At 47.6% G+C, this 12,058-nt stretch overlaps 4 protein-coding genes across 4 annotated transcripts; 2 read left to right on the top strand and 2 right to left on the bottom strand.

The window, feature by feature from the left end:
• Positions 1–55: 55 nt before the first annotated feature.
• Positions 56–2,027, bottom strand: N7466_005476 (putative sucrose transporter; the record flags this gene model as incomplete). Its single annotated transcript, XM_057164873.1, has 7 exons — positions 56–966; positions 1,016–1,131; positions 1,189–1,378; positions 1,432–1,503; positions 1,554–1,620; positions 1,689–1,933; positions 2,021–2,027. 7 exons carry the CDS (start codon positions 2,025–2,027, stop codon positions 56–58), a joined length of 1,608 nt encoding a protein of 535 aa, XP_057020472.1.
• A 169-nt stretch (positions 2,028–2,196) lies between these two features.
• On the top strand, positions 2,197–2,484 carry N7466_005477 (uncharacterized protein; the record flags this gene model as incomplete). Its single annotated transcript, XM_057164874.1, has 1 exon — positions 2,197–2,484. The coding sequence occupies one exon, from the start codon at positions 2,197–2,199 to the stop codon at positions 2,482–2,484; it is 288 nt and encodes a 95-aa protein (XP_057020473.1).
• Positions 2,485–3,608: 1,124 nt separating this feature from the next.
• On the bottom strand, positions 3,609–5,933 carry N7466_005478 (glucose-6-phosphate dehydrogenase; the record flags this gene model as incomplete). The annotated part of the gene is made up of 9 exons (XM_057164875.1): positions 3,609–3,721; positions 3,792–4,163; positions 4,225–4,509; positions 4,562–4,646; positions 4,708–4,905; positions 4,993–5,343; positions 5,414–5,434; positions 5,492–5,564; positions 5,890–5,933. The coding sequence occupies 9 exons, from the start codon at positions 5,931–5,933 to the stop codon at positions 3,609–3,611; spliced, it is 1,542 nt and encodes a 513-aa protein (XP_057020474.1).
• Positions 5,934–8,186: 2,253 nt separating this feature from the next.
• Positions 8,187–9,018, top strand: N7466_005479 (60S ribosomal protein eL33; the record flags this gene model as incomplete). Its single annotated transcript, XM_057164876.1, has 5 exons — positions 8,187–8,211; positions 8,337–8,346; positions 8,558–8,611; positions 8,682–8,824; positions 8,890–9,018. The coding sequence occupies 5 exons, from the start codon at positions 8,187–8,189 to the stop codon at positions 8,985–8,987; spliced, it is 330 nt and encodes a 109-aa protein (XP_057020475.1). The 3' UTR covers positions 8,988–9,018.
• Between the last annotated feature and the right edge of the window lie 3,040 nt (positions 9,019–12,058).

The raw sequence follows: 12,058 nt of genomic DNA on the forward strand, positions 1-12,058 counted from the left end.
GATCTAATCCAAATCATATCATGTCCACACATCTATTAATACAGTAATGCACCTCTTACAACACGTATCGTAAACGTCTCGTCGCCTCTGCAGCGACAAGGGCGCTCAGCGCCCCAATAAAAAGACAAATGGCAATGGCGTTGGGCTTGTCCTGATCAAGATTCATCCAATGCGTATCCGACGCATCACCATCCTTCGGAGGCTCCGTTGCGCCAGGCTCAAGGACCGTAAAGACAATCCAGCTGATGAAGGTTCCAACAAATTGTGGGAGGGTAGTGTACACGTTCAGTACACCGAGATAGATACCCGTTAGCTCGCCCGTGGACGGAATATTCGAGTGAAGAGACGAAGGGTCCTCCTCGTCCGTGTCACTGTCTGTGTCTCGGTGATTAAGGCGGAGGACTTCCAGCTCTGTGTCTGCTGCTGAGGCACGAAGACTGGCGGATGTGATCATTGTCACGCCGGCGCGGGTGGATGAGGCCGCGATACCCGGTGCTGAGGCGCCGTTCATGGTGAGTTTGTTGATTTCTACACCCATAAAAGCGAAGGGGGCCCAGGCGCTGATTGCCCAAGGGATACCGCAGATTGCGACCAGGATGGTGGCAAAGGCGCGGGAGTGGGCCAGGGGGGCAAAGATCATGGTTGCGGCGAACATGAGCTGGGAGATGAACCAGGCGGTTTGCAGGTCTGGTCGGATCGCGGTAAAGGCTTTAAGGACAGCGGCCATGCCTGGTGGGGGTCGGGGGGTAAAGCGGGAGCGTTTGTTATCTGGTGACTGTACACAGAATGGGAGTAGGACAGAGCTGAAGAAGGTGATGGATGAGAAGACGACGAGTGAGAGACTGCCCACACGACCAACTTCGCCGAGCATGTCGGTTGACTTGGTGATTTCATCTTTTGGTACTTCGTATCGGAAGTAGGTCTCGCCTACCCAGGTGGTGCTATAGAAAAGGAAAGGGAACCAGCCTGGTTTCGTTAGCAAAAAGACTTGTCGGGTTTATGTTGGTGAACGTACCGATCCATGCCCAAAACTGAGCCCAACAGATTGCCTGGATGCGCGGCGGCAGTTCCATTGTGGTCTGGTACAGCTGTGAAATTACTTGGATGGCACCGACTGACCCTTCCGAATCCCTGCCATGCATATTTTTAGTTTTGAAAAATAATTCAATACTGGCAGAGATGTCTTACCTTGCTGAGATTAGAACGCGCTCCTTCACAGAGTACGAAGTCACCGCCACGGCAGCGATCAATGAAATTGCAGCAATAACAGTCATCTGCTTGAATTGTGTGTCTCCAAAGAAACTTCCAAAAATGCTGACCGTGTCAATGGAACCGATCACATAACTAATGAGCTGGCCTATTGCGCACATCCGGCCCGCTATGTAATGTTAAAATCCCAGTGTCATTTAACAAAAAAAGATCGAAACATACCCCAGGCCGAGCCAGCTTGCTGCAATGGAATCGGTAATGTATCCACAATAAGACTGCGACAACACGCTTGTACTAATAATTGGTGAGCGATAGTCAGAAAAATCATATCCCGGCCCACTTACCAACGTTGATAGAGAAGTCCACAGCATAGATACTTGAAACGGCTAACGCAATAGTGATATTTTTAGCCTGTAACAAAAAAACAAAATTAGCTTCAAGCCCCACAGATCAAGGATCCTATGGCGTAGGTTAGGTACCTTTTCGGGATCCGTAACAAATAACCCCACAATCTCCGCTGTCCATCCTAGCACGATCAGACAAAACGCCACAACGAAAGATCCGAAAACCATAAACGGTCTTCGTCGACCCCATTTAGACCGTGACCGATCCGCAATCACACCAATAAGAGGTTGAATGATCAATCCAGACAGCGGACCAGCGATCCACACCAAAGAAGTTTTCGACTTTGTCAACCCGAGTTGAAGAAGGTAGGGCGTGCAATCTGAAGTCACAAGACAAATGCATTAGTCCAACCTCCGAGCATGAAACAAATATCCATATGACCAATCCAAGTCTCGTCTAAACTTACAGGTCATTTCAGTTCCCCAAGTAAATCTATCAGAATATGGATCCAGTCAGCCACGGATCATCATGCCACAATCCCTCAGAGCCCATCTTCATATCCGCAAATCTCCAGAACCAACGAAAAATGTATGAGGGGAGTTTACGCACTGCAATCCCACCAAGCTAAACGTCAACAACATCATGCGCGTCGACTCCGACTTCCCCTTGATGGAGGGAGTCCCCGCCCATCGTGCAGCCTGCGGCATGTTTCCTATGCGTACACTGGCATGTGCTCAGTTCCTGCGCGCGGGGGCACAAAGACCCAAATCCGATGATCGCCGAGTGTGCGGAGCGTACAACACGGTATCGCGGCAGTCGAGTGCGCAGCTTGAAACGATACAGCCTGACCCGCTCAGTGGTATTGGGCGAAAAGAACTGGGGGTTGCGAATGGGGCTGGTTGGCGCGTTGGCAGGTTCCGGTGCGGGTAGGCGGTAGGTGGAGCGTTAACGTGGACGGAGGCGTGGGGTTTGGACTCGGATTCTTAGTGCCTGGGGTCGGTTGTGCAGCTATGTAATTTATTGTGGTGTTTTTTGGAGTTTGGTGCAGTTGGGATGGTCGGACTGCAAGCACGAGGCTAGGTTTGGGGCGGTCGAGGGGGAGATGCTAAACAGGATTCGTGTAGGTCGTGTGGAGGTCTTTTGTTCCGATATCGTTATGGGAGTGCAGGGGATCACGGCGGAGGTGGTTAAGGCTCTCAATTGGGGGTGTGCAGGGGGTGAGAGAAGAATCCAGGAACGGTGGACAATGGCTCGTAATTTCCGGGGCGCAAGCGAAGCGGATGGCAGGAGAAAAAAGGACCTGGCCTGAGCGCCATTATGCGGGCCCCCGGCCGCCTTATCGTTGCGCCAGACCCGCCAAGGGGCTTGAGACCATCAATTGCCGATCTAGGTCTCATGCCAGATGAGGGTGCTTTGAGCATTTCTTGCCAATGAACCTTGTGTTTTTTTTTTTTTTTTCTATACCAAGACTTGACTTGTTCACACCTGGTTTGGCATATTTTGAAGTATGTAGCTGTTCAAATGTTGGATGGGACTGACAGAGAAACATGATTGGTGCATCCGCTGAGTAATGGTGCCATTTATAGAACGGGATTGCATAGTGGGTGTACGTGGACTGGCCGGGGCTTGGGGGTTAAGTGGATAAGTTATAGCCAAAATTCGACTGGGATTGAAATTGGAGAGAAAAAAATTCAATAACTACAGCTAAGTGCTCAAGTGCTCGGAAGTATCGGCATTACGAGGAAGGCATATCAGAGAAGGAAATTCAAGTGGTGTCTTTATCCCGAGATTACATGCAAACACCATGGACATAAGTGAAACCCGGAAATACATAAATATAAAAATAAAAAGTCTCGAGATGTTTGCATAACTTTGTTTCATTGCTCGGCCTCCATTTCTAGCATCGTGGAGCTCGGAATCCCAAGATCACAGCGAAGCGACTCCCGCCAGCCCGGCCGGCCAGCTAACAGAAGTGAGGGTAAATCAAATAAAATGGATTTTGTTCGTCTTCATGTCCCACCCGTATCGTCGTAAACAGCTACATTAACCACCATCTACAGACGGTTGGGGGTGGTGTTAGTCACCGGCCACTGGTAACCAGCGGCATCGCTGAACTTATAGCCATACGAGGCGGTGAAGTCGTCAAGGACGGCAGGTCCACGAGAGCCTGTAAAGAGGTATCAAGTTAGTAAATCTTGTGTCAATTGCTGATGCAGAGTGGGAAATTTTTAACGTACCGTATGGGTATTCCATGGGAATAATCTCCTTGTTGTCATCCAAGTAGTGCAGGAGAGGGGTGAACATGCGCCAGCTGGCATCCAGTTCATCATCACGAACAAAGTTGGAGTGGTCACCCTTGAAGGCGTCGAGGATCAGTGACTCGTAGGCCTCGGGGATCTTGAGGTCGGAGAAACGACGGCGGTAGGTCAAGTCCAGCTCGGTCACTACTGTCTGCATGGACAGGCCGGGGAGCTTGGAGTTCATCTTAATGTAGACGGACTCGTTGGGCTGAACGCGAATGACAAGTTCGTTGCGAGGAATATCCTTGAAGATACCGGAAGTGACGTCCTTGAACTGAATGCGAACCTCGGTCTTCTGCTCGTTAAGGGCTGGGGTGAGGTTAGTATTTTTTTGTTAATAAGGCGGGATACCTTCAGATGAATAAATTACCTTTACCGGCCTTCAGGATGAAGGGAACACCATCCCAACGCTCGTTCTTAATATAGGCAACCAAAGCACAGAAGGTTGGGCAACGCGACTCCTTAGGCACAGTGTCGTCCTCCAAGTAACCGGGCTTGCTGCCGTCGAGAGATCGGCCGTATTGTCCAATGATGACATTCTTGGGCTCAATGGCATCCATTGCGCGCAGGACACGGACCTTCTCATCACGAATATCCTCCGAAGAGAAGGAGATGGGGCGCTCCATGGCAAGCAGGGTGAGAACCTGCAGAAGGTCTAGGATTGATCAGTATCTTGGGTATTCGTATCTGAATTCATGGAAACATACGGTTCTGCATAACATCACGGATGATGCCGAATTCATCGAAGTAACCTCCACGGCCCTCGGTACCGAAAGGCTCCTTAAATGTGATCTGCGCAAGGATTAGAATTAAGTTTCATTTAGTTGAAGCTTCTTCCATCGCGGTAACATACCTGGACATTGTCGATGTGGTGGCGGTTCCATGTAGCATTGAAGAACTCGTTCCCAAATCTCAGAATGAGAATGTTCTTGACCATCTCCTTACCCAGGTAATGGTCGATACGGAAGATCTCTTCTTCCTTCCAGTTGGGCTCCAGAGCCTTCTGGAGGTCGCGAGAGCTCTGCAGATCCTTACCGAAGGGCTTCTCGACCTATAGTAGAAGGTGGGGTTAGCACATTTTGCCAAGAAAGGGGTCCCCAAGATGTGCCTCGGTAAAATCACGTTTTGGAGGACTTACTATGATGCGGGCCAAGCCGGTCTTGGGGTAGCAGTTGCGCTTCAATTGGTCCGAAACGGTAATGAAGACACTCGGGGGGAGGGCCATGTAGAAAACACGGTTCTGCTCCTTTCCTTGTCGGCCCTTCTCAACCTCCTCGAGGTGCTTGTTAAGCTCGATGAACGAGTCATCCTGGTCGTACTGGCCGGAAACGTAGGTGCACAGCTTGCAGAACTGATCTAATTGCTCCTCGATCTCCTTTGTGGGAATCTTGATGTACGAGCGCACGCGCTTCAGGTATTCTTCGTGGTCCATCTTCGTCCGCGCATATCCGACGATCTTAATATCCTTGGGAAGGAACTTGTTGCGGAACTAAGTAAACGAGACATGGATTAGTTGAGCTCCAAGCTTGCGGGTTTCGTTGATGATCGAGGGCACATACGAGGCCGAACAGTGCGGGGAACTGGCAAACGAATTAGTCCTGAGTCACCCAGCTGAGGAATCCAAAGAAGGCACAAACCGTCTTCTTTTTGGCGAGATCGCCTGAGGCACCGAGCACCACAATAATGGTGTCATCTTTCAATTCGATGGTGCTACGTTGGGAGGCCATTGTCAGTCGAAAACGGCTCAGATTGATGAGCGCAAAATTTGCAGTGGATAACAGCCGATGGAGGGGTTCAAGCGGGGGATAAGGTAAGATGAGGTTGATCGGCGATACGATTGATTTATAAAGTGGCCAGAGCGAAGAAAAAGAAAGGCAAGAAAAAAAAAAAGATGATGAAAGATCAAAGCGTGCGCCCGTTCAGAGAGCAACAATTCTTTGGTAGGGGTGAAGTTGAGGTGTAGCCGGCACGCTTCCGCTGCCGGGGGGAGAGGGGGGAAAAGGTGATGTCAGAGAGGGAGAGCCCGGCCACTTACCCAGCACTCTGGCGCTCATCGGTTTGGTTGATCAAACTGGCCATCTTTCCACACAACACAACTGGGTATAATCAAAAAGAAAAAAAAAAAATTGAAGAGAATAATGAACAGAGGTAGGAGATATGGAAAAGGAGGAAAATTAAAAATGGAAAGTTGTTGGGAGGGAACAGATCCAACAGGTTCCGGCGGAGCAGGTACTTTTCAATGCGTCTACCACGAGCTTTCGGTGGGGCGGTTTTGAGTGTTTGGGTATTTTATGTTTCAATGACTTCACGTATTCATATTACTGCTTTGGTTCTAGGACGTTCGGGGCTAAGATGCTATTTTAGCCCTTTTTTTCCTATATAAGCAGTCTTAGGCTCATGGGATTGCCTCGTAGCGAGAGGTCTTGCTAGCCTTGCAGATTACCTTAACTCCGTCTCCGTCTCGCCAACCTCTTTCCCTCTTCTTCTATGCAGTACATAAAAGCTGACACAACCCGCATTCTGCATCTAGATCTCAAGTACTCTGTACTCTTTTTTTCCCTCTTTGTCTGGTTTCCCCAGTTGCCCCTCAAGACCTCCGCACCACGGCGTGCTTACTGGGGGCTTAAAGCTACTATATGTACGACCAGACTAACCTTCATCCTGGATCTAATCCTAGTGAGCTTTCTAAAAGCCAAGGATCTTGACAGAACGAAAAGAAAACAAGGTCATCTGATAAGCTTGCTCATACATACGGTGACTTGATTACATTACTGATTTTCATTACTGATTTACCACCGTTAGATTCGGCTCTAAACAGGCTGAATTCATAGTGGAGTCCGTGGCCCTGATCATGGAAAAGCCTATGGAACATAAGATGGAAAAAAAGTGGCTATCACAGACATGATGCGGTCAGCGATGCACTCAGAAGTGGGGTTTTTTTCTTCTCTTCGCTTTCGTGGCTGCGACTCTATGGTTGGTACAGCAGAAGACTACCTATCAGACAGATGCATGGAACGTTGCAGAGAACCCTGAAAGGTATCACAGCTCCACAGAGTTTATTAATCACGGGGTTTTGATCAATTCCATTCTCACTCGGATTATAACACAGACTTTTTTTTTCTCTTTACTTTTGAATGAAGTACTTGATGGAATTCTCTACAATGATTTCTTCAGCGTAATTTTTAATTGTACCTGGTAAGAAATCCAAGTAAAGTACGGTATCTGATAAGCTCCCCGGTGACCCAAATCGTGGAGTGAGGGAGATCGGCACATTTGTCATCTCTCATACCAGACGGATTCTATTTTCCCGTGAGTAGCAGTCGTAGTAACTCCGGGGGCATCGACCCGATCTAAGCGCTCGGTCCAGTGAGACGCCGGATTCGGAGCATATTAACCGTGGCCATTTTGATTCTTTAATGTATTTTTAGTCTATAGGGCCTAGAGGGGAGTATAAGACGGTTACGACCATTATGGCAGAAAGTGTACAGTCTGCCCGTTTCCTGACAACTGTTTTACCGTATTGATTGATGACTCGCACGAAAGACAATAAGAATCATCCCGCCAGCCAGAATGGTGGGGCTAGAGGAAAGATGGTACTGATTTTCCTAATCAGTGGTTTCGGTCTGTGGCACGCCGGAGTAGTGATATCCGTTGCTATAGATTGAGGTGGAACACCAGTTCGCCGGAGAATTGACACATAACATTAACTAAATACCCTAGCTCAGCTTTTTTACAAAAGCCGATAAATCTCATAACATTAGCCGTTCCCCCGATCCCGAGGTCTTGACCTCAAAACTAGGTTAAGGTATAGTGTCGTCATGGTGAAGTTTGTCAGCGATATGCATCCAGCCCCGACTTGGACAAGCCGGGCCGGACTTCGGAGTACTGTAGCCCGAATTGGGGGGCAGAATAGCTGGAAAGCGGTGGGGAAGATGGGGGGGGGAATCAAGGCGGATCAGGAACAATGTGGGATCAAGTGACTCAAGTCATTCAAGTGAGATCGAAGGTCAGGTGATAGAGTTTAGATCAGTAATCTGCTTATGTTATCAGATGAATTCCACGGAGGCCGGAGATACAAATGTTGCGTGGGTTCCTGAGGAATCCATGGATCCAGCCAGAACCAGCCTAGTGTGCGGGATCACGGGATCTCGCTTACCCTGTCGCTAAGATCCTAATTGGGACTAGATCGAAAGTCAGCCACCACACCTTGCAAATTGATTGTGCGCTCGACTCTATCGAAGCGACGACATCCACGACAACCGGCAACGACTTCTTGCGGGTCATTTCTTCGACTTCTCCTCCTCGCCCGCCGTTCAGAGAAAAGCCGTCAACATGCCTTCGGAACAAGGTCACCGCCGTGAGTGCGCCCCCAGCAACTCCGTTATCTGTTCTCAAAGAACCCGTTCAACGATCGAGCGCATCGAGATGGGATGATGGATCGGATGCAACTGAATATGATATGCTAACACATCTTCTCTTTAGTTTATGTTAAGTAAGTTTCAATCACCTGTTCGCCCATCGCGTTAGACACATCTATACACCGCATATCGAAAGTCATTCGATCATCAAGAACGAGAATATCGAATATCGAGCACATGGAATCCCACGACCACACACTACACTACCAAACGACATTCATCATTCACAAAGCACCCACAACCGATACACGATCAGAATGGAAGATTAATACGGATTTTTTTTAGGGGTCGCCACCTGAGCTACCAGCGCGCCAAGCACACCACCAACCCCAACACCAGGTACATACCATCTCCCGCACACAACGAAAATGATCGAATAAAGAGAATGGAATCTGATTATATGATATAGCTTGGTTAAGATTGAGGGTGTCGAGGACTCCAAGGCCGCTCAGTTCTACCTCGGCAAGAAGGTCGCTTTCGTTTACCGTGCTAAGCGTGAGGTCCGTGGCTCCAACATCCGGGTGATCTGGGGCAAGGTCACCCGCCCTCACGGTATGTGATAATGAACTACATTCTTATACTCCCGGATTTGGCAAATTCTAACGATCCTCCGCCAGGCAACTCCGGTGTTGTGCGCGCCAAGTTCCGCAACAACCTTCCCCCCAAGACCTTCGGTGCCACCGTCCGCGTCATGCTCTACCCCTCCAACATCTAAACGGCAACTATGTATCTAGTGGGCGATTCCCTTTCTTCGCGCAGACGGTCGGTCAGGCAAGGAAAAGTCGACGGAACGAGCCGATTTGTTGTTGATATGAGGTGATGGAGTTGGCGGTTTGATAACGTTCTATTCGTGGGAGAAGACAGGGCCCATATCCAAAGCCCGATGAATCAAAAAAATTACCTTTTTTCCGTTTCAAAAGTTGTGTCAGTTCCCAGCCTGGAAAGAGATTCCCCTTCCTGTTTTTCGATTCCTTCAAAAAGGAGTCGTGGAGGGCTATCTTTGTGATTTCTCCTTGTTATCTCTGACACCTTGGCGCATGCATGATATCTGTCCAGTCATGCAGCGTCGTCTCTCTCCCACTGTGTATCTGACTCATACACACCAAATTCCATACCATTCTCAACAGACCGGTCAATCGAGTTCGATTTCTTCCCAGTGGACCCTCGTCTTGGTACTAGAAGAATTGCAGATTTCCCCTGCTTTGGCTACTCCACCATTGCATGTCTTTTAGGAACCAAAATTATATCCACCCATTGCGACTGATCTGATGGCCACTCGTATCTGCTTCTTGGAAGGGAGCATTGCAATAGATTGTAGGGACTGTGCACATGTGCCTGTAGTATGGCTACTTAACATTGAAGTGGATCTGAGCATATAAAACCTTGTGGATATCGAAATTTACTTGAAAGGTCCACTCTCTCAAGTTGAAGCTGGGGCAATTGATGTATGGGCAGTATACAGCGAGAACCGTATGGTCTAACTCTTGAGCACTTGAGGTCAGCCCTACCTTGGGAGGTTCCAATGTTCAGAGATTCCAAGATGAGTCTGGATTGTTCAATGCACCCGGGCGTGGACCAATTCGTAATTATTGATGTGATTGAGTGACCAGCATCGGTTATACGTGCTTCCAGCAAATTTTCAATGTGAGCCTTCAGCCCTAAACTGCACAGTGCATTGAAGGTACCTACTACCTAGTAGGTATAGACTCAACCTCATGGGCTTCAACTTTCAAGGAACCTCTGGACAAGGCAATAATCAAGCACTTGAGTGCTAGAATGCAGCAAATGTTCGAGGAAATGTTCAAGAACTACTAGGGAATATATCCATCAAATATCCAACATTAGTTGACCCGAGACTCCAGATGTCCCTAGATCAATAGGTGTACATGCATATTTGAATACATACATAACATTTGAATGTAGATGTCTTGCCATTGAACTAAGATTCCAAGGTTTGATTTCTACATTTGTAAGGTCAAGCTTGAGGACATTGGTGCCTGCCTGTGCAGGTGATAGCCCTGGAGGTAAGATCATCCATGGATCCACATGATGCACGTGCGGGATATCCAAACATTTGAAGCCGATACCCAAGATATGTCAACTAGTATGTTGAATGTCCAGATGTCTGGAACTTCAAATGGAGTTGATGACGACCTCGGGACTTGTCAGGTGCACATGTGGGCAGCACTTGAGGGCTCCAGGGCCGAGGCCGACATCCATCTATGTAGTAGACATTAATGTTTACATATGTAAGTATATATTTACATGTAACCTTGGAAGTCGACTTTCGTGTATATGTAGGTTAATGTGACCTGGAACAAATTTTGAACAGTCCATGTAACTTAGAAATACATAGGTGGTCCCGGAGTCAAGATTAATATGAACACTATCTATATATGCATGTATACCTAATACGTATCTTTTGAAGGTTGTTCAGGTGAAAGATTACCAATTTCAAGGGAGCTTTCCAATATTAAGGCATGGCACCACCATGTGTGGACTGGAATTTGCATACATGGGCATTTAGGTAAATGAACATTCAAATGAACCCTCCGTTGACTTCACTGGATATATACAGGGACACCGGAGAATGCTTAGCATAAAGTCAGTTTAATCTTAAATAAACATATCTGACCGGAGTACCTGGTCTCTTTTCCTTGGCACGGCAGTTCATTTGTCATGCGTCCATGGAATTCCAGACTAGAATCCAGGTAACACGGGGAAAGGTTCAAGTTGAAACGCAACATTTGAATGTTTCGATTCCGATTTTCCACCAGATCCAGATTCATGATGTTGATGATCTCTGATAAGAAGCCGAGCTGATAGACGTGTGGCTTGAAAAATGAATCTGGATGCCTGATGATCGACAGTGGGGCACGAGGAGACTAATCCTAATCAGCAATTCCCGTCCAATTTGTCGCAATCGACTAAATTGATGTGATTCGATCTGGCAGACAATCCTGTGGGGATTTCGGCATCGTAACTCTCTTGAATGGTTCGAACGTTTGAAATGATCCCCACAGAAATGCAGTGTTTCGTACGCCATATGAACGTACTAGTATCCATGAATTATATATGGTCATGGATTAAATTTTCTACTGCATATTTCTCAAACCGAGGTGGTTACACCTTCATTTCGGTAAAGGATACATCCAGACGATGCAGTCTCGTAATCTGTGATCCGCTGTGCACATGTGTATAGTACAGAAGTATGCATTGATGGAATTCGCACAAATGGATCTGAGATCTAAAAATAATCTTTTTTTTTTTCCTCACTGAGAGTGGGACCGAGGCACAAAGCTTTATCCGTGGAGCCAATTGGAAGAAGCCGGGAACTTGTGCATCACACGCTCCAAGCAAGATTTTCAATATCTCGAGGTGAAACATAAGAAGGCTGGGTGGAAAACCGGAGAATCTCATGAAATCTTCAAGTTGTCAGGTCTCTATAGGTGAAGGAGCTCCAAGTCAATTCGAATGTATGTATTATGTAATATAAATTTATGCCATGCCCTTTAGAACAGGGAATAGTAATAGTATATAGCATATAGCATGATTTCGCATGAACTACTACTCCGCAGGTGCATAATAATCAATCCCAAGCCCCAACTAATACATTCGCCTCTCGGTAATAGTAAGCTCGGTCCCTGAGTCAGGTGTTGAAAGGGACGCTAAGGAACTTCGCCAATCGTCTCTCGGGCTGTGTACCACGGAACAGGTTCAGGCACTGAAATGAAAACACACCAAAAAAACAATAATTCCCTTCTCTGCTGTGTAAAGAAGCACAGC

This window comes from Penicillium verhagenii, assembly GCF_028828195.1.
Source record: "Penicillium verhagenii strain IBT 33310 chromosome Unknown utg000006l_segment0_segment0, whole genome shotgun sequence".
NCBI classification, from domain to species: Eukaryota; Fungi; Ascomycota; class Eurotiomycetes; order Eurotiales; family Aspergillaceae; genus Penicillium; species Penicillium verhagenii.